The sequence below is a fragment of the Danio rerio genome, chromosome 9, assembly GCF_052040795.2.
Source record: "Danio rerio strain M-AB ecotype USA chromosome 9, GRCz13ab, whole genome shotgun sequence".
Lineage (NCBI taxonomy): Eukaryota > Metazoa > Chordata > Actinopteri > Cypriniformes > Danionidae > Danio > Danio rerio.
Window position 1 is genome coordinate 41,285,984 of NC_141029.1, and position 19,811 is coordinate 41,305,794.

At 35.7% G+C, this 19,811-nt stretch overlaps 1 protein-coding gene across 8 annotated transcripts in view; it reads right to left on the bottom strand.

Annotated features, from left to right (window-relative positions):
• Nucleotides 1–19,811, bottom strand: part of erbb4b (erb-b2 receptor tyrosine kinase 4b) — a 655,930-nt gene that overhangs the window by 147,362 nt on the left and 488,757 nt on the right. For all 8 annotated transcript variants that reach the window (XM_087268193.1, XM_087268191.1, XM_087268190.1 and 5 more), the window contains 4 exons: nt 19,603–19,744; nt 13,495–13,608; nt 11,130–11,256; nt 8,244–8,317 (listed from right to left, as the gene is read on the bottom strand). In XM_087268193.1, coding sequence (XP_087124319.1) covers nt 8,244–8,317; nt 11,130–11,256; nt 13,495–13,608; nt 19,603–19,744 — 457 coding nt within the window. The remainder of the gene's footprint in view (nt 1–8,243; nt 8,318–11,129; nt 11,257–13,494; nt 13,609–19,602; nt 19,745–19,811) is intronic.

A 19,811-nucleotide genomic window follows, 5' to 3' on the forward strand; every position in this document is an offset into this window, starting at 1 on the left:
ATGGCCAGACTGTTTATTATTAATGCAAAAGCGGAAGTAAAATTTCATCACTTCAGCAGACAGATCTGTTCAGACTTAAAGCTGATAACGGGGTTAAACGCTTGAGCTTTTGCATATCGCGCTGCTTGAGTCATTTCGTCAAAGGTTGTGGAGGCAGATTAGAGAAAGTGGCTCAGTGAGGTGTCGTTAGCGTGACACTAATTGCCTTAATGACAAAACTGTGCGATGGGAAGTCTAAGAGAGAGTGCGCGTCGTGCCTTGAGAGTGGGCTGCTTGCCTGTCTGTGTTGTAATCTGTTTATTTTACGTGTGGAGGCGAGACTTCATCATGCTAATAGTGCTAACGAGGTCCCCGCGAACACCTGTCAGCTCCAGACTAACATCAGGAGAATAATGCGGCATTGCAAATTAAGTGCATGCAAGAAACGCGAAAGGAGCTTAATAACTTGAAACGCAGCTGGATGAGTTTATAGATGTGTGCCAATGTTATACTAAAGCTAGATTAAAAAACATGTATATACAGTATGATGTGTTTGATTTTGTTATACAACCTGCTGCAAAATGTCAACTCAAGAGCAGAATTCTGTGTTTAAACCTTATAACAACATATGAGAACAGAATAAACATGTTATAGTGCCTCATGTTTACCTTAAACTTTGAATTGTTTATGCTTTCAAATGTTTTGGTAATAAAAATATACTGTATATTGGGCGTTTTTCTGTATACTGTACAGTGTGTAATATTATTCAAAGGTATCTACAGTGCATAAATCAGCCTGATCTTACAAGGAAGCATAACTTTTTTACACACCATCAGAAAAGTGGCTAATTTGTTCATTCACACGATTTAATATGTAAAAAAGTTTATGGTTATTAATGTATTAAAAGTGAGTTGGATGCCATTTATAAGTAAATTAGATTTTATTTTCAAATAAGTGACATTATTTTAAACAAAAAAAGCATTTGGAAATAATTCATAATATAGGTGTTTAACAGTAGTTTTGATCATATACCAATTTTAAAGTCACATGTGAGTCAATTGTAAGTAGGCATAGGCCTGTAAAATGACCGTTTCCAATGAGTAATATGGTACGGTACATTTTTATGGCCGTTTCCACTAGGGTTGCACGGTTTATACTATGGTAGCAGGGATTGACATTAACTTTTTTAAACACCAGCCAGTGTGGCTAGTAGTTTTCCAACATTACTAGCCACTGGCCATTTTCACTAGCCACAATTTTGTTGGGAAAATATATTTTATGTGCATAAATATGACTTTGACATGCTAAAATTACTTGATTTTGAAATTTCGAAATGAAATTCATTAATTCATTTTAATTAATCTTACCTAATTCATTTTAATTTTTGTGTATGTTGTGTATGAGCTTGCTTAGTGAGCATGAGCACATGGGTCATGGTTTCATAGTGTTGTATTGCAATTAGTTTTTATTTCACATGACTTTTTAGAGCTCAAAGATTTACCAAATTGATCTCTATCTACACTAAAAACAAATAAATAATTATTTCTTAGCCACAAATTTTAAATAATGTATCAAAACAAGCAAAATATAGCTGTGTACTATACTTTTTATTTAACAAAACATTTCTTTAAAAAAAAGTTGACATTAGTTAACTACACATAAACGGAAAGTTAATGTCCTATACCCTGTTCAAATAATGGTTAAAGCGAAAGCAACCGGTGCTGCTTACAAAAAGACCAATCTGGGGCTCTTAAAAGCAGCAGAACTGTGGGTGCATGAACATAACTTTTTGCCTAGCCTATTCGAAAGAGTACCGATCACATCAGTAAGGACACGGAAGCGCGCAAGTCTTTTAAACAGTCAGGCACACGTCTTTTAAACAGTCGCGCGCATCACATCAGCCGTTGGCGCAAGTGGTTATCCTCTCATTCGGTAATCAACCAGCTTTCTTTTGCCTGCACGAACAAAATTGTATTTGCCTGTCATGGTGCTTCTCAATTCTAAGATTGCATTTGTATGAACATTATGCCCTCCTTATTGTCCAACACTGCTTTTAGGAAAACTACAATTTAAAAATAAAATTTAACCAGCCAAAGTGGCTAGTGAAGGTGGCTGTCTAACCCGCCACAGCTAAAATCAACCCGCATTTCGCGGGTTGGTGGGTGTTAATGTAACATGTTACAGTATGCTATTTTGCATTGATATGCTTCACTGATCAGCAGTAATTATCAAATCATGTTCATAGAAAGTATTTATATGTATAAAGCATCTGTTTTGTGAAAAGTGCTTCTCATATGACATATGAATGACCTGTACAGCTTTACTTTGACATTTCCTCGAGCGAGAATGACGTCGACTGAAACTTTGTTGTACACACCCACCATTAGTACCCTTTTGGCAGTTGAAACGAAAGCCTGATAAAGGTAGCCTGTACCGACCCATACTGTACTGTACCATTCAGTGGAAACGGGCCAAGGCAGTATTGGGATTACTGCTTTAAAATAAGTTCGATTTAAATGTCTGAGAAAAACAACTTTTTCCCCATTGAACAATATTTTTTTTTAGAACAGTAAGCATGTCAGGCTAAATAATTAAAATAAATGATTGACTTTTGCTAAATTCATTACTTTCAAAAACAGATTTCTTTTCAACTTGAAAAGACATCTTTGGATTTCTTTCTTTTCCTTGGAGGTAAAGTAAGCCACTGCTTGATGTTTATGTTCAGTAGCTTTTGATATGGATGGTCCTTTTCTGCTGGAGATTGCCCTATAAACTAAATAAAATTAGCACAAAAAATAAGCACATATACTGTAGGAAATGAAAACAGGAAAAAAATGTTTTTAAAAATATTGTAAACCTTGAAACCGGTTATCATCCCATGCCTTCTTGTAAGTTACTTTGGATAAAAGGAATGTTAATGTAAAAAAACAACAACTTCTGAGCCCAATTTCCAAACTGTAATCAAGCCAGTTTAATGAATTCAAAAATGTGGACAAATATATCAATTCAAAACCTTGCAAAATACTTTGTTGTTAGCTTTATCTTCCAGCATTGCCAGGCTTGTGACAGAGCAGAGGGTAAATCAGGTCAGTCTCTCTTGAGAAATGATTCACACAGGGTTTGAGCTGAAGGCAGCACCAGCAAGAGCTGCAGGCATTTCCCCAAATCTTCAAATACTGCTGAGGAAGTATCCGACTGAGGCTGTGAAATGCTCATTTAATGTCAGCCGGAGTTAGTCCTACTGACCATGCATCCAAACAAAAATTAAATAACACACTCAGTTGGTGCCAAAAAACAGAGGGCTGCATTTTACTTCCAACTGAATGCTCTTTTATTACAGTTGCAACTCCTTAGATGGCCTTCTTCAAGTGCCCAGAATTGACACAGAATTAAGTCAAAGTGAGTAAACACATTTTGATTTAAATACCCTTTGACGTGCCCGGAAATGCACAGTTTTGTTTGATGTGCAACGTTATTTCAATTCAAACAGGAAGAAAGGGTGGGGTGTTTCAACTTAGCTCCTCCTCGTTTGAAAAAAAAAAAAGCATTTAATTTATATTACTGCACGTTGACACAATGAGCTAAAACAGATCTAACTCCTGACAGCCACAGTCTATTATAGCAATGCTGTGTCTATAAAACCTCTTCTCAGGTGTAAAATACAGCATTAAGTATAATGCAAAAGGGGCCAATAAGATCTATGGTCCGCACCAGCTCACCAATATATCTGCTCTGTGCTATCGTGACCAGTGTGTGTGCTGTGACGGTTTGTCACAAACCAGATTTCATTCACCTGATTGAAAAGCCTGTATACTGTCTGAATAGTTTATCCTCCATATAGGAAACTACAGTATTTACCATTTAGTATATAGAAATATGACTTACACTTTATTTTAAGATGTCCTGTTACAATGGAAGTATTCATATAACAACTGAGAAATATTAATTAATTACATTAATATGGTAATAAGATCAGTATATGGGGGTTATTCATTCATTAATTTTCTTTTCAGCTTAGTCCCTTTGTTAATCCAGGGTCGCCACAGCGCAATGAACCACTACGTTGTACGCAGTGGATGCCCTTCCATCTGCAACCCATCACTAGGAAACATCCATACATACTCATTCATACATATGCGTAAACAACAGACAATTTGGCTCACCCAATTCACCTATACAGCAGGTCTTTGGACTTGTAGGAAAAACCGGACCACCCGGAGAAAACCTATGCAAACAGGGGGAGAACATGCAATTCTCCACACAGAAATGCCAACTGGCCCAGCCAAGGCTTGAACCAGTGACCTTCTTGCTGTGAGGCGATCGTTCTACCCACTGCACCACCGTGATGCCTGTTATTGATAGTTTTGAATGCTTATATCTTTAACATGTGGATTATGTCCTTGTGTTTGGAGCACACACTGAAAACATTAGGATAAACATATTGATATTAACAAGCAGAAAGCATCAGTTTCAATATCAGGGGGCTTTAACAGCCGACTGTAAAGAAATACATATAGTAGGCACCTCTGGATCTGTCAAAGTCTTCAAGCTGAGGTCACAGAGCAGAAATAACACCTTGCCAGTGAAGACGTTGTTCTGTCAGAGACTGTGACCACCTGCATATAGATGTGACAGGCTGACATGCATGCCTCACTGACTCGGAGAGCCCTTTCTGCTGTCACCGCAGCATGAGATAGAGAGAGCGAGAGAGGTAAAGAGTGAAAGGGAGAGAGAGAGAAAGAGAGAGAGGGGTGTTTTCAACTGCTTTCATGTTTTTTATGAGCCAAGAGTCTTGCTCTCCTTCGGGAAGCTCAGTTCAGCTGGAGAAATCTCCCTCATCATGTATTCATCATATATAGGGCCTTCCCGCTGAGATACAAAGAAACGGACACTCGAGTAAACACACACACACATTTCAACATCACATACACACACATCTACAACACTCAACTGCATCATCTTCTTTGCCTTTGGTCATTTGTGTTTGATGTAGTTCTTCAATAAATCTGGTGGATTATGTGAATCTGGGCGTGTGAATTGGCTGGTTTTAGTTTGCTTGTTTCTTTCGCATGTCCTTCTGTATGAAAGCATGGGTCAATGGCTCGGTTCCAAAATGTAGGAATCTGGCTTTAAAGGGGTGGTCCACTACGATATTATATTTTAAACTTCAGTTGATGTGTAATGTAGCTGTGTGAACATAAACAGCATCTCTGAATGTAAAATATTCAAAGTTTAATGCAAAGGGAGACCTTGATTTGTACAGAGTTAGCTTAGCAACGCCTACAATTAACGAATTTTGGGGACTACAAAAAATACTTCCGCCCCCTGTGAGATCACAAAAGTTCGTTATTGCGCATCCCACACTGCGCAGGTAAAGGCCGTGGCCAGAGGCGCTGTAACGTTACTGCAGAGAGAGAAATGCCATCCTGCTGTTTCCACAGAGCTGTTCTGTTTCTGTTGTTGGGCTTCCAAATGACACGACCCAAACACAGAAGTGCTTACAGTTCAATATTAATTATGTTCCAGAGAACTATAAAATACATAGCAAGCATGATTTGACAAAACACAGCTTCCAGAATCTCTCCCAGTTCAGTGCTGGATTCAGTTAAAATCTCCTCAAAGATGGAGCAAGGAGACGCTGTGAACTCTGAGTCATGACCTGTAAGTGTTTTTATTTGTTAAAATTGATCATGACATGTACAGTGTCTAACTTTAACGGTGTGTTGTAGCAAAGATGTAAACAACGGGAAATTATGGTAACCGCTAACGACTTAGCTAACGTTACAAATCCATATTTATCAAACGGCTGTAAACGCACACACACACATACACATACACGCACTCTTGGCCAGCACCTGCGTCTCTCTGTGTGAGACGGCAGAATTTCTCTCTATAGGCAGCTATGCTATGCGTTTTACAACTCGGACAATAAAGTCGCAAAAGATATGTGAACGATTCATGTTACTTACACAGGCATATTCCGCATATGCATGAAAGACGTCCTGTAACGCATTGATTTAAAAAAAATACAGCAATGATTTCCCAACTGGAGTGTAACATCAAAAACAAATCAATCCAGGCTCACAAAGGTCTCATCTCACATCTTGTGCTTTATTCTGTCACCATAGAAAATAACTTAATCCGAGCATGAGAGAAAAAGAACAATAAAAATCTCTCCCGCGCACATGCGCTTCTCGTGTTACAAATACTTCATCGTATACACGCATAAACACACTAAAAGGCACAGAAACAGTTAAAGGAGCCGCATCCCATTTTCACTCGTTACAGACACGTGTTGACTGACTGACTGACTGACTGACTGTTTACACAAAACGCGCGTGCTTGTCAGGGCGTGACGTGAAGCCGATCGGCGTATCACAGCATATTATGATGATGACCAATCAGAGTCACTTGAGGGTGGGCCTTTTAGAGGAACTAGGAAATATGACAGTCGTTTTCATGTTAGCTGAGTAGCTGTGTATAATCAAAGTGAGATTTATGAAAAAATAACACGATTTCCTTCAAGTTAAACATGAGCACACATTGCTTTGCATCTTATTAACACAACCAAGCCTTAAAAATAACATTCTGGACCACCCCTTTAATGCTTTACCCTTACTAATAAGGAACCTCACTATTGATTTGTAACTCTCTTTCTGAGTTTTATGAAATAAATGCAGCTTTGAAAAGTGTAAGTGTCATGATTCGGGTGTTCTAGAGGTTGTCATTGTGTATTTGTGTCATGTGATTCCCCGTGTGTTGTACTCCCTGTGCCTTCTGTTTACGTCATGTGACTCCTCTGTTTAGTTTTTTCCACCATTTGTTAGTTTAATTAGTTCCACCTGTGACTCTCCCTTGTTTGTTAGTAGTTCAATCATATCTTTTGTATTTATATCCTGAGCTTAGTTCATTGTCTGCTGTCATATGAAATCGAGTCCCCTCTAACAATTTGGTCCGCTTAGGACCTTGGGTGATCCTGTTGGTTCACTGGAGTTGTAATAGGTATAGTTTGCAGTGCCTGGTTAAAAAAAAAAAAATAGATAAAATACAAAAATTCTTTATAAATGCAGCTAAATTTTGTTTAAATTTATGTAATTTAAAAGAGTTATAGTGACATAAAACTATTCATTATTAAGGCCCTGTTTACACTAATACGTTTTAGTTTTGCTTATACATTATGCTTTCCGTCCACACTACCACGGAGGTTTGAGCCCCGAAAACGGAGCGTTTTGGAAAGCTGAAGACACCGTTTTCGTTTTAAAATGCTGCTGCTCTATGTCAGTGTGGATGGTGGAAAACGGAGACATCTGAAAACTGAGATATGGCTGCAGGCATTTGACATCTGATTGAGGCTTGTTCTCAATATTAAATGCACAAAGTTCAGTCTTGCATCCTATCCTTGTAAGTTCAGACTTCGCAACTTTGATATAGAAAACAAACTTCAGATGACACATCGGGTAAATCTTCAAAGGAAACAGTGTACTTTAACATCATTTACATCACCCTGGCAACTACTATCTTACCAAACAAACGAAAACATGATATAAGGAACTGCCTATTTTCATTTTGAAATTAACAACTTAACAGACATCAAAAATGTGGAGGCGTCGTGTAGTTACATATCATCTTTACTATATGCATATTTATAACAAAACGGAGCCTATGATAACTGCTTCCTTTCATTTTCAGTGAAAAATACAAAACATACCCTTTCTTTTGCTGAATATCAGTTTTAATAATCAATAATGGCCATTATAAAAGTATAACATACAATGAGTTTCTATAACATAATAAATACATGCAAGCAATCAGTCAAAAGTGCAAAATCAGTGTACATGGTTACATAAATTAATATATGAATTATCTTTGCGCTTAGGCAAAACACATTACCTAAGGACAATAGAGTCAAAAGACCAAAGAGTCATTAGATAGAGACAAGGTGAATTAATTATCACGTTTAACAACTATAGTGTGATGAGATACAGCGGTATACCCTTGAACTGTCCAACATTCACTGCTCTTACCTGGGGAGGTGTGCTGAAAGCACCCGCTGACTGTCTGGAGCTCAGACCTTTGCATACGCTGCAGCACATGACTGAGTGTGTGTATGGTCACGTGATGTGCAGCGGTGTAGTGTGGATGGAGATCTTTTCAGAAACACTAGGTGAAGCGCCAGTGTGGACAGATCGTTTTAGTTCTAAAACATTGTTTTAAAATTAAAGTGTCTTCATTTTTTTAAAGTTGCTTTAAAACAATCGACTTACCAGTGATCTCTCGAACAGTGCGAAACACGTTGAGTTTCTCTGGATCCAGAGGTTCTATGTTGTGGTAAACATCCCTGTAAAACATATGAAGATCAATACAAATACATAATTAGTTCACACAGTAAGGTCAAAGGATTGAGCATTTGAACATTTGTACTATGTCTATGTCTAAGTCTATGATTTCTCCAGAATACAGTTTCAGCCTAAAATACCACACAGATAATTTATAGCATGCCCAATTTGCAAATTTGTTTGTGTGAGCAAAAGCACAGTTTTCTTGTTTATGTAAATTAGCTAATGCTCCCTAACTTTGCTCTCTGTTTTGAGTTTAACATATTTGGTGGCAAAACAATTGCTGTATTAAATAATAGCATAGCATAATCACTTTAAAATTCCCATTTAATGAAAATCTGGATATACTCATGCACAGCTAAATGCTTAAATAAAAGTTCAGTATATCGAAATGTCAAACCGTGAGCTTCAAACGCCATTATGTCCTTGTTCTTATGTATATTCTGCGAGTGTACAAACCAATATGATGATCCACACAGGATGATAATTCTGCACATCCCTGGCCTAACACAGCCACATACTGGCCATAATATTTGCTAGTGAGATAACAACAATATTTATTTCTCCTCATTTTTGAGTTTACCTAAATTGATATTATACTTTCAATTCAATTAATTTCAGTGCCACCCTGAGGAGGCATAATGTCTGTGTAAATGTACACAGATGTACACTGTATCTTTTCCTAGTTTAATGTGTATCGTATATTGTGAATTTTGCCACATATGTTTGTAATGAGGCAACAAACATTTGTGCACTACGTAATGTAAGTGTTTAATTCGTGTTTATGCAAGATGTTGTATCACTCAGCTCGTACTGTGATTCTTCTGAATTAAAACATTCCAATAATCTTAAATGAGAATCAACTGTTTTTTGCGGAGGTTAATTTTAATTCCTGCCAGTGTTTTCTTATAGGTTAAACATACAAAATTCAACTCTAAATACATCTTTGTCTGCCTATTTTGTCAACTGCAATTGAAATTTTGTGGATATTCCATCTACAGCAAAACTCAGGAGCAAACTAGATTACTTTGGTGACGTAAAGATAGCTAGCTAGAATAAACCTCTCTTCCACTTCAGTTAAAAAAGATACAAAAAACAAGAAATCTACTAAATTTGTGATTAAAATATGATAATTTTACATGTGTTTATTTAAGAGTACATCATGTTTGCTTGTGTCTGTGTGTGTAGGCACTGACATGAGCTGCAGGAATGTCAAACAGAGCTCATTAGGCATGGGCCAATATAAGATTCTGACGGTATGATAACCTTGGATAAAAATATCATGGTTTCACGGTATCACAGTATTGTGATTACTGCTCTAAAATATATTCTTTTTAAATGTCTGGGTTAAAAAATAAAACTTTTTTTTTAAAACCTTGACTTTTTTAAACCGCTGTATACCTTGAAAACAGTTATCGTCTCATGCCTAGAGCTCATTCATATTCATAACCTTTCCAAATATGGTCAAATAAGTCTATTCGGGCAAATTCTAAGGTTCTAAACTTGCTTGCAAATGGGTTTCTAGAGAATTTTTCAGTTATCTAAGCCAGAGAACAATCAGAAAACATTTTAACTTATTGTATCAATGCATTCTGTGAGCACATTAATACAATTATGCTTTAGCCGCATGGTTTGAACCAAATACAGCATTAACTATCACCATTTTGCGATGACATTTAATGTTGAAAAAACAAATGTCACTATGCAAATATTTGCACATATATACAGTACGGTATGTGAAGAAAATTGGATTAAGGTCTTTTGAGGCAACTTTGAGTTTTGTCTCTTTGCAGATTTTACACATATTATACACAAACACCTACACAACACACTTAAGAAAAGATTGAAAATGCATAATATCACCCCTTTAAAAGTTAAAACCTGGCATTCTGCAACCACTTGAAACTGATAGTGTAACACGCTTTTAAACCTAACTGTGAGAAGCCTAATCGTTAAAAACAAACAAATAAATAAATCCAATAAAGTCAAGAAGTTCAGTCTGTGAACACAAATGCACTCTGAACATTTCCTGCTGACCCTATGATTAATTTTTCCAGCTCTTTTCATGCCTTATGCTGTTCTGTTGAGCAGTACAGCAGGTTTTAATAGCACCATTGAGCAGGAGATCTTCAGGGAGGACACGTCCAAAACACCTGCTGACGTGGTGTGTGTGAGATTGTGCATGTGGGAATACTTGTAAAAAAAATATATGTGCACTCTATATACAGTTTGAGGTGGACATGATGTCATCAGAATCAGGATGTGTATGCATGAATATGGCTTTTCCCAGCATGCTGCGGCTGCTGGCCCTGGATTGCCGTTTAAAAGCAGAGTCAGCTATATGGGGTTAAAAGGGCCGGCCAATCAGGTGCATCGGGATCAGAAAGTGGCCACTGGAGGAAGCAGGTCAACTAGAGGTCAAATGGCTTCCTGACAATCTGACAATCAAATATTTCACAGCCCTTATATAAAGAGCAGGCAGCACATTTCTCACATAAAACCACATTAACTGCTGCTGTCTTGAGAGTCAGTAGGTCTCGCAGGCCTTGCTTGACTGTCTAAACTGGAAAAGTGTGTTAAGGGCACTTTTAATGCACGCTGTTAAACTGGCCACTGCAGTTTAGCCATGATGTGAATGCTTTTTCTAGTGCTTTTCTTCCACATGAATTCCCTCCTGCATCATTAAAGCTGATGTTATCTGATAGAAAAGCAGCAGAATAGGTCAAACGGCTTCCGACAATCCAATATCCGATATTCAGCTGTAAAGCTGTGTGTGAAGAGAGACGACGGAGGCTGTGAAGGAGCCACTCTCACCCTTTAATGCCTGTGATGAGGAACACCAGGTTTCCGTTGATCTTTGTGCAGTTGATGAATCTGTCGATGTTGCTGGAGTCGACAGTTTGCGCCGTCTGAAGGCTGGCAGTGCCGATCCCATCACATGCTGTAAGATATAAAAAATAAAATAAAGAAATGCAACTGTGGAAAGAGACTACACTAAAGAATTTTGATTTTTTTTTGTGTTGGATTAACAAAAAAGATGTGCATCGATTTATAAAAAATGATGTATATATGTTAAATGAGCATGATTTTCATATATTCATGCTACATTATTTATATGGGATGAAAGAACATGATTGTCATAATACATATGTATATCATACCAGCCAACACTCTTGTTTTTTCTGAGAGTCTTATATATTTTAGACCCATCTCCCGTTTTGGTCTATCTCCCAGAAAACTCCCGGTATTTTTATATATATATATATATATATATATATATATATATATATAATTATAATATATGTAATTTGATTTCTGCTAAGTTCGGTTATGACCTTAATCGCATTAAAAAAAAAAAAATATATATATATATCTGTTTACATGGTCAACTCTCAATCAAAGTATTGTCCTAAACGTATTAAAATTATATTATTGGTGTTCATGTAAACATGCTCACTGTAAGAAATTGAATACTATTTGTTCAGTTTCTTGCACAGAACAAACACTTCTCTTCATATGACCTCAACATCTCGTCATTAGCCATGGGTATTCATTTTTTCTGTTTTGCCTGTATGTTTTTTTTTTCCTTTTTATTTGGAAGCTGCTGATTTGCATTTGATGAATCACCAAGGACCAAAGTCTCAACTAAAAATCTAAGAAAAGGTCACCTACATTTTGGATTGCCTTCCTGTTTTAGTGAACTTTAAAACACTGCTGTAGAGCTGTTTTTTTTTTTTTTTTTTTAAGTTAATGTTAAGCTTTCGAATAAGTATTTTTTTGCTGTGTGCTGCAAGCTATTATCCAATAAAGCTAACACTGACGTAATGTGCCTGAGTAATATCCTTTCAAACATATAACAATGAGGTTTTTTTTAAATTTCACAATCAGAGTTTTCAATTAAATAAGGCGGGGATGACAATCTACAAGAGTGTTAAATGCCTCAGTTCACTGTGCACAATACATGTACTGTGTTTTGATACAATCCATCGCTGCTAGTTGGAAAAGGCTGCACAATCCTGATAACAGTTCAGCTACTGTCATACTATTGAGGAAAAAAAATGGTGATTCAATAGTTATTTATTTTTCAACTCTGGTGATAACTTAAATAAATTTAAATGAAAATTAAATAACTAAATAAATGAATGATGAACAAAATGACAGAATTTTTGCTCTAGCTAAAGATAATGCATTTCATGATTATCAGACCAAAGCAGCTTAAAGTTGCACATAGAATATTTTATTAAATAATTGAGGACAAAAAAATTATCTATGATAAAAATACTTTTACTATAATATATATATATGTAATAAAACAGAAAATACATATTTGATTATTTTTATTAATTAAAGAAAAAATGGTGCTTTTATTAAATATTACATTTGCTTATTTTCTTTATTTAAAACATATATTTAAAATTAATAATACATATAATAATAAATATAATAATAATAATAATAATAATAATAATAATAATAATAATAATAATAATAATAATAATAATTACAAATAATAATTACTAAAATAATTAATAATTATTATAACAATAATAACAATAACAATAATAGTAACGCAGTAGGTAGTGCTGTTGCCGCATAGCAAGAAGGTAGCTGGTTGGAGCCTCGGCTGGGTCAGTTGGCGTTTCTGTGTGGAGTTTGCATTTTCTCCCTGCCTTCGCGTGGGTTTCCTCCGGGTGCTCCGGTTTCCCCCACACTCCAAAGACATGTGGTACAGGTGAATTGGGTAGGCTAAATTGTCCATAGTGTATGTGTGTGAATGTGTGCGGCTGGAAGTGCATCGCTGCGTAAAACATATGCTGGATAAGTTGGCGGTTCATTCCGCTGTGGCCACCCCAGATTACTAAAGGGACTCAGCCAAAAATAAAATTAATAATAATAATAATAATAATAATAATAATAATAATAATAATAATAATAATAATTATTATTATTATTATTATTATTATTATTATTATTATTATTATTATTATTATTATTATTATTTAAATAAATGTTTTATGGTAAAGTAAAATCATTAATATCCACTTTTGTAAATTAATTATGAACCAAAAATACACAAAAACACAAAACAGTTGTAAGATAAAAGTACTAAAAGTACATAAATGAAATAAAATAATATAATTTTTATTAGAGAAATTATTATGCTAAAATGTGTGATTACCTTTGGGGCAGATATCAGTGCAGGGGATGCACATCTTGATCCTGTTCTCCTCCACCTCCATCTTATTGCTGGGACAGGCTCTGACACAGGAGCTGTGGTCCACCACAAAGTTATCTGTCACACCACACACAGAGCAGAACAAACGGTCACACGGCAGCCTCTGCTCCCCTGAACAAACTCTAAGCAATCTCTCTGAAAAAAGGCCATTGACATTTTGTAATGGTAGAGAAGAAACATCCATTCTCAGACAAAAACCATTAACACATCGGTGCGGATGCGGTGGGGACCGTGACTGTGCGTGATGGAAGGAGCCCATTTCCGGCAGTGAATGTGCGGCGTGGCATCCATCACCACCAAAGAAAGAAGGGCTCACACAGGCTCAGATAAAGGAAGATGGAGCTTTTGAGTATAGACGTCTCTCTTCACATCTTACATGTGAGAAGGTTTTTAAAATGTAAAGTGTAAAAACACTCACCAACCCACAGCCTACACAGAACATTTATCTAACGTTCCTCAATGGTTGCTGTTTGATTGCAATTTGGTAACCTTTTTCTATCCTCTATAACAGTGTTTCTCAACCACGTTCCTGGAGGACCACCAGCTGTGCACATTGTCAATGTCTCCTTAACCAAACACTCCTGATTCAGATCATCAGCTTATTAGCAGAGACTGAAAGGCCTGTAATGTGTGTGACAGACAAAGGAGATTTCTAAAACATGCAGTGTTGGTGGTCCTCCTGGAATGTGGTTGAGAAACACTGCCATAGAACATGTTTGCCATTAAACATTCATTTTGGAGAGAGCTACAGTACTTCTCTCCACCACACGACAAACAGAAACTGCATGTGACTTATAGAGGTTAGTGGGCTTGATAAACCACCTGTCAAGCCCACCTAAGAGTCTTTGATCTCTCGGACACTTTAACCGAACAGTTTTGCACCAGACATGAAAAGCATTATGCATTAATGAAGTGTGAGTGGCGAGTGGGCTTGACAAACCACCTGTAGAAATGCTCTTCTTTCTTAAAAAAAACTCTCCCTTACTCTAGCACCTAATTCTCCGAGCACCAATAGTTCTTTTGTATAATTAGCACTTCTTGTGTTTATTGCCTTTCTCTTTGAATTGCTGAACGCCTCCTCAATTGTGATTTGCTTTGGACGAAATGCTAATAGAAATAAAAAGCTAATAGTACTTTTTATTTTGAAGCTTAAAAAAGTGCATACATTTGTCATCAAATTAACCCATACACCACCAGGGGGTTAACACATGACTTGTGAAGCGGATTTATTTATTTTTGTAACTGAAATATTTTTCGTTTTTAAATTCCAGTAGCGGTCGAATGCATGTTTTGCGGGACTGACATATGACGCAAACCGTAAGACACATTCTTTATAGAATCTCTGGGAATAAACATGTCTTGCGGGAACCACTTCCCACAGAGATTGTTTACCACAGAACATGACAATAAACAGGAAAACTAGTTTGTTTTGCGTTACTGTATAGCATTGTATACTATATTACTACTACAATACCTCTTACATTATGCGTCACATACATTAGTTGCGCATAACATGCATTTGCAGTGTGCTGAAAGTCAGTGATTGCAGTTTATTATTTCAAAATTAGAAATATTTCTTTAACAAAAAATGCATTGATCTGCTTTGCAAGACATGTGTTAACCCCTCTGGCGGGTTACAGGTTAGTTTGATGATACATTTATTTGTTTTTGGAAAATTTTAAATAACAGCCATTATCCAATACCATTAAACAGCATGGAAGAGCCAGGGTAAAATTTTAAACTACTCCACTTGTGTTTGTATGATCATACATCAAGGATGGTTTGAGTCTAAGTAAATTATGGGATCATTTTCATTATTGGGTTAATTATTTCTTTAGAAATTGATATTACTTAAAAAAAAAATAATAAATTAGTAAACACACTTGGAACTGTGAAGTTGATTTCATTTTCACAGTCAACGGCTTTACTCCTGCCAATTATATTACTTCAAAAGCAACAGGCAGTGGTGACCCGTCCAACAGACAATAAAGGTGGTAGCCTAGGGTCTCAAGTTTCTTAATGAGCCCCACGAACGCAGCTATTGTATATTTACTGTGAAAGCGCGAGGACATTAACAATGTGCAAACACGATTAAACACGATACAATTCACAGCGAAAATTGAATAAAATTAGAAATTATTAGAAACATACCCAGCAGCACCACACTTTATTTTGCATAACACCACCAGCGATCGGCTTTTGGGTAAACTAGAATGACGTAAAGTATTCCAACACAGACTCCACATATCTATCCAACTTGCTTACATTTAATATAAAGCCAAAAAAGTATCTTAAAGTCTTAAGTAATATCAATCTTAATAGAATTTTAATTTGAAAAGAAATGGTGACCAAATGACATCTTTCTGAAACTAAAAAAAGAAAAGCAGAGGACAAAAAACAAGCTCAAAGTAAAGGTATGTTCTGCTACACATAATAATAACATAATTTCAAGAGTTCCAACTTAGATATGCTTGGCATTAAATAGCAGGTTAGGCATGCTGTCCCGGGAGAGAACCCTGAGCTTGGAGATAATTGAGCTCAAGGCTCCCGCCTCAATAAGCACATAAGGGAGTCCAAGATCAGGTAGGTCTCAGGAACTACCCTAAGAAAAGGAAGGAAAAAGAGGAGATGTGGTGGAAGGTGGGATTCCTTCTAAACGAGGATAGGGCAGTACAGAAAAATTGTCCATTTAAAAAATATTGCTTAAAAGGTCTAGTAATTTTGAACTTAATCTGTTTTTTTTATTTATTTATTTTTTATTAAAACTTATTTTATTCTAGCCAAAATAAAACAGATAAGACTTTCTCCAGAAGAACAAATATTATCAGACATACTGTGAAAATTTTCTTCCTCTGTTAAACATCATTTGCAAAATATTTTAAAAAAGAAAAAAAAAAATCAAAGGGAGGATAATAATTCTTACTTCAACTGTATATTTCATACTTTTATACTTAATATTTTTTAAAATGAATGTTTTCTGGCTTGCAAACTCATTTATTTAAATCTGAGTAAATATTTTTACATATGCGATATAGGTTAACCAGTGGGCCCAGTTTTTTTTTTTTTTTTTTATCTTGTCTAGGGCCTCTCAACCAAACGGGCCAGCACTGGCAGCAGGTATACTATTTTATTTCTATTTTTTACATCTGACAGTATTTTACCGTGATATTAGAAGAATGTTCTCTATTCCCATAAATAAATAAAAAACCTTGTGAAAAGTTTTTCAAAGAAACTTTTTTTTTTCTTCAAAGCATGAAACACATTTGTACTGTAAAGAACATTTTGTGGAATGAAAAGTTTCCATGGATATTCAAAGTTGTGTCATGCCAATAAACAACCTTTAATTTTAAGAATGCATGTGACTTGTTGACTCTAGTTTTAAAGGTTCACCAAAAGAACAAATGATCTGGGTTAATAGCACAACCCTCATTTGACAGCATAAATAAATGAAGCATTTCACTGCTGTCCAATTGAATAAAGTGGACCTATGAGGCTTTGGAGGGCAGTCAGGGTCACAGGGCGGAACTCAGAGTACTGCACAATAACATTGATCGTGGACTGAGATCTGGAGTGGGGCGTCTGTCGCTGTGCAAACCCTTCATTCTGCAGCTGTGGCGGCCCAGCAAGGGGGAATAATGGCACCCGCTCACCTATCATCACAGCTCTCTTTCATTCTTTCACCGTTACTTTCTCCTTCTGTATTCTCACTCTCTCTCTTTCTCACTCTCTCTCACTCTCTCACACACACATATTTATCATTTCAATGAAAAATAAATGAGATTCATATCTTCATAACTACACCATCAGGTCTATTCACAGACTGTTTCATTGTGTGCATGCTTTTACAATATATTATCATGTTTGTTATGGTGCTGGCATTCACCATACTAATTAAAACCAACGTTACATACAGTATCCTTTTCATAACATTTTAGTTTGTTAATATATTTGAATTAGAAAATAATAATAATAGAACTTTTAGGTGTGACTGACGTTAACTCCTAGTGTTAATAACCTACACAATTTTTGTTATTTAATTCTTTACTTAAACAAAACAACACCTCAATTTAACCATTTATGCCCATTTGAATACAGTTACAACAGCAATACTGAAAACGAACTGTTCTCTACTAAGATGCATTTTAAAATGAAAAGCATTCCTTATTTTTATTAATCGTCCAGAAAGCATTAAAATATGCTAATTTGGTTCACAAGAACTATTCATTATTATGGTCTGATTATTTTAAGGTACAATTCCTGATATAAATGAACTAGGGCTGTCAAACGATCCAAAATAAAAGTTCATATTAACAAAAAAAATTGCTTATAGTTTTGTGTATATAAATATATGCATGACTATATTGTATGAAATATTTGTTATACATTAATAAATAATATTAATGTTAAAATATTTCTGAATATGTATAATTTATAATATTAAATATATATGTTAATATATTTATTTTGTATATTTTTGTATTTTATGTACAGTATATATGTGTGTGGGTGATATGGTGGCACAGTGGGTAGCACTGTCGTCTCACAGCAAGAAGGTCGCTGGTTCGAGGCACGGCTGGGTCAGTTGGCTTTTATTGTATGTAGTTAGCATGTTCTCCTTTTCCTTAGGTTTCCTTCGGGTTTCCCCACAGTCCAAGGACATGTTCTGTAGGTAAATTGGGTAAGCTAAACTGTCCGTAGTGAATGTGTGTATGTCCTGGTCCTCCAGGCAGATGGTTGAGCTTTGGGCTAAGGACCATAAAAACACCAATATGGTGAGGCCAACTATCAATTTCAATATAAATAGCCCTGGTTGAAAGTATGTGTATAAGTATGTGTGTGTGTGTGCAATTATACACATATACAGTTGTAGTCAAAATAATTGCCACCCCTGAATTATTAGCCCCCATGTTTATTTTTTTCCACAATTTGTGTTTAACAGAGATTTTTTAACGAACACATTTTTAATCATAATAGTTTTAATAACTCATTTCTAATAACTGGTTTATTTTGTCTTTGCAATGATGACAGTACATAATATTTGACTAGATATTTTTCAAGACACTTCTATACAGCTTAAAGTGACTTTTAAAAGCCTAACTAGGTTAATTAGGCAGGTTAGAGTAATTACACAAGTTTTGTATAACGATGGTTTGTTCTGTAGACTATAAGAAAAAATATAGCTTGTCCTTGCTCTTTTAAACATTGTTTGGGAAATATTTCAAAAAGAAAAAAAATAAATAAATTCAAAGGGGTGCTAATAATTCTGACTTCAACTGTACATACACATGCAATAAAAATTCAAAAAAAATTTTTTTTAATTAATTATTATTATATATATTTTTTTACAATTGAGCTCTATCTGGGGTCAAACTAAATTAATTAAACAAATAAATTACTTAGAGTAATTTATAATAATAATAATAATATATATATATATATATATATATATATATATATATATATATATATATATATATATATATATATATATATATATATATATATATATATATATATATATATTTTTTTTTTTTTTTTTTTTTTTTTTATTTTTTTTTTTTACACAAATTACTGCTCTCTGAGAAATCATAATAACAATGCTCAACAGACTGCGATGCTTATTTAGTTTTTAACACATATTTTAATTTTTCACATTGATTATTTTAAGATCAAACAATCAATAATCAATAATTGCCAAGCCCCCCTGCAGTACATAGATCCTCTGCTGAAGACCACTGGCATACTCTTTCAACTTTTCAAGTATTCTTTCTTTATCTTTTTTTCCCTTCCTTCCTTCCTCTCTTTCCCTCAAGTCAAGAGGGAAGCAGAGGTCAGGAATGTGAGTGTGATTTAGCACTCGTGGGTCTGAGAGTGTGAATGGCTCCACACAGGGGCTCAGTGGAGCACAAGGACTCAGGTGCAGCCGATCCGCCTCATTTGCATTCAATCTAAAACATGCACCTCGACGTGGCACCTGATATCCGTTTATGTGAGTGAAAGACTGTGTGTAAGCATCTCCGTGTTTGTATTCGTTCTTTCTGTCTGACTTACGTGGGCACTTTTTGACGCAGAATGCTCCGTATGTGTATTTGGCCCATGGGTTGTGCTCCAGCTGGAACGTGGTGGGGTTGTAGACGAAGGGCCGTGGGCATTGGGTCACACAAGCGCCGCTGTCGTTGAAGTTTGTGCAAGCCTGAGCATAAGGAAAACAAGGTTATTTAAGGCAAGACTCTGCAGGTGAACAGGGAAATAAAAATACT